Source organism: Coturnix japonica, chromosome 5, assembly GCF_001577835.2.
Source record: "Coturnix japonica isolate 7356 chromosome 5, Coturnix japonica 2.1, whole genome shotgun sequence".
In the NCBI taxonomy this organism is placed as follows: Eukaryota; Metazoa; Chordata; class Aves; order Galliformes; family Phasianidae; genus Coturnix; species Coturnix japonica.
The window spans coordinates 7,882,535-7,885,367 of NC_029520.1; the positions used below are offsets into that span (position 1 = coordinate 7,882,535).

Genomic DNA, 2,833 nt, shown 5'->3' on the forward strand with positions numbered 1-2,833 from the left:
CTGCCGCACCTCCAGCCTCCCTGAGCACTCACTGTCCCCTCCAACCAGTCGGGAGAACCCTGCCGGGAGAGGTGGGCTGCTGGGCTGAGGGATGTATGTGAAGGGCTCCCCACAGTGCTGCGTGTCCCCGGCTCTCACCTTGGCAGACCACAGAGGCATTATAATCATATGGAATATTGTATGGACCCCAACCCTCAATGTTGCAGTTCCAGATGGCCTTCTCATTCCCATTGCAGTTGATATTGGCCAACATTAGCGGAATGTGTTCTTGTGAAGTTCGCAAGGTATACATAGTGTGAGCAGCTGAGCCACAGCCCAGCTGTTGGCACACCACCTCAGCATGATTCATGTTCCAGGCTTTGTCAGCCACAGTGCCCCAGTGTCCCCGCATCTTTGCTTCCACTCTACCCTTACAGGGTCCCCCGCCGTCTGCCAGCCTCAGCTCCAGTGAATCTGCATCAGGGACTGGTCTCAGGCCTCCCCAGGGGTCCAGGCATGGTATCCCAATACCAGACACCCACCTTACCTGAGCAGATCACCCCAACATCCCATTCGTGGCCACAGAAATGGGTGCCCCAGCCGAAGTGGGGACAGTCCTGTAGGGTGGCCTCATTGCCATTGCAGAAGTAGAGTTGCAGCCAGATGCGTCCCTTACCCTTCCCAAATGGGGAATATGGGGACGTATGGGCCACCGTGCCACAGCCCAGCTGCCGGCACACCACACTGGCATCTCGCATGCCCCACTGGAAGTTGTAGCTGCAGACGGAGCCCCATTCGCCCTCATGCTTCACCTCCACCCGACCGGCACAGCGCCCACCACCATCCACCAGCCGCAGCTCCTCGCTGCCTGTGGACAACCCGGGGATGTGGCTGAACCTGGGCGTGCCTGTCCCATGGCTGCAACTTTGATCCTCCGCTTCCCCCCTGTCCCATGTCCATCCCCCTGCCTCACAACTCACCCTTGCAGAGCTGCACACAGAGGAGCAGTCCCAGCACTCTTGCAGACACCATCATGACCCACACGCACAGCCTGCAGTTCAGGATGGGGAGGGGGTAATATAGGCAGCCCCTGCTGGCAGGAGCCAATGGGGTTGGTGAGATACAGTGGGAGCTGTTATCAGCAGGGTTATCAGCCGCCTGTTGGGTCCCAGCCTCCAATAACCTGCTTCGTGCCCAAATATGAGGCTGGCTCCACTTCTGGCGTCACACAGCCCCACAAGCGTTCTTGGTGCCTGCATGTCCCTGAGGGAGCCAGCCTTTCTGAGTGCTGCATGTCCCTGAGCTGGGACATGCATCACCTGAGCTGTTCCCATGCAGAGATGGTCCCCACAGGGAGTGGTGTGACACCAACAATGTCTATCTTGTCACCCCAGTGCATACCCCATTATGGTGGGGAGCTGGACCTACCTTTGTAGTTCTGCAGATAGTAGTGAGGTGATTAAGGTCGCGGTACTGGTATGGACATGCACAGGACAGCCACCCCCAGCCCCGCACATCAGTCAGGAAACAGAACTGCCTGCACCTGAGGACACGCAACCTCAACACCTACCCTGCACCATGAGCAGGAAGGAATGTATTCCCCCACATGGGAACCAGCGTCAACACCAACCACTGTAGCAGTCCCAGGGCTGTCCAGCTGCTTTGGGGACAGCACAGCAACCCCAGCTCCACAGGGGAAGGCTGCAGGGCTGAGCCACCTGGCCCATGTCCCCTCGTGCAGCCTGGTGCTGGGGAAAGAGGAAGTGTGCAATGGCTGCGTGGCCGCATTCAAAAGCGAAACCTGCTGTACGCAGGGCTTGGATGTGGGGCAGCGCCCGGCCCCACTGCAGGGTCAGTGCGTGGTGGCACAGCTCGGTGGGCACTGGGGGCTCCTGGGAACACGGCTGTGGGGCCGGGCTCCTGCTGAGGCTGTAGGGATGCAAGGTGCAGGATGGGGATGCCAGCAGGGCCCGGGCATCGTTCTCGCCCCGCTGTGCTCGTGTTGCTGAGCTGTGGCACTGCCCTGCACTCAGCAGGGCACCAACACGGCATCCCAGTGGGCCGCAGAAGGGCCCAGGAGGCCGCAGCAGCCCCGCAGCAGGGTTGGGCCTCCAGCTCTGCCAGCAGCACCAGGCAGCTCTGCAACCACAGGCCAGCGCCAAGCTGAGGGACTCTGGCAGGAAGGCCTGGTCTGCGCTGGAGGGACGAGCGCTGCCAGCCAGGAAGCCGCCATTCCTCCTGGCAGCAGCACACAGCGGTGGCGCAGAGCACATGGGGAAGGACAGCCTGTTCCAGGACTTGAACTGAAACCCCAGGGACGGCTGCCCGGCACCTTCCATCGTGAACATACATCAGCTGTGGGAATCCCGACCTCAGCTTCTTCAGGTCCTTACAGGGTACGGTAACAGACAAGAGCAGGAGGTGGCTCAGACCCCTGACCTGACGTTTCTCGTGTCAGAGGGAGCTCTTCAATGTGTATGCCCTTCCCACTGACAAAGGAGGTGTCCTCAGAAGGGGAGATCCTCCCAGCAAACTGCAGGGTGAGAGTCAGCTTACCCAGGTTTGCATATCAGAATATGTGAGAAAAGGTGGTGAATGTGTGTGGAGAAACATACACGTACAGTTATCATCTCATTTCTGTAACTGCTTTCCTTTTCTGCCCTTTTTGGTTTGTATCTCCCCCAATGAGTTTGTTTACAGCTCTCTCCCCCATGGCACACTGGGGGCAGGGGTGGAGTGAGAGAACAGCTGGGTGCTGTTCAGCTGCCTGCAGGGTGAAACCACAGCGCGTGGCAGCGTGCCTGCACCTGTGTGCCTGTGGGGACATGCGCTCCTTGTTGTCCTTCCACTGCAG

At 59.4% G+C, this 2,833-nt stretch overlaps 1 protein-coding gene across 1 annotated transcript in view; it reads right to left on the reverse strand.

The window, feature by feature from the left end:
- LOC116653480 (antigen WC1.1-like) overlaps positions 1 to 2,833 on the reverse strand; it is an 18,711-nt gene that overhangs the window by 9,072 nt on the left and 6,806 nt on the right. The window contains exon 2 of the mRNA XM_032444895.1: positions 511 to 847. Within this exon, the coding sequence (XP_032300786.1) occupies positions 511 to 847 (337 nt within the window). The remainder of the gene's footprint in view (positions 1 to 510; positions 848 to 2,833) is intronic.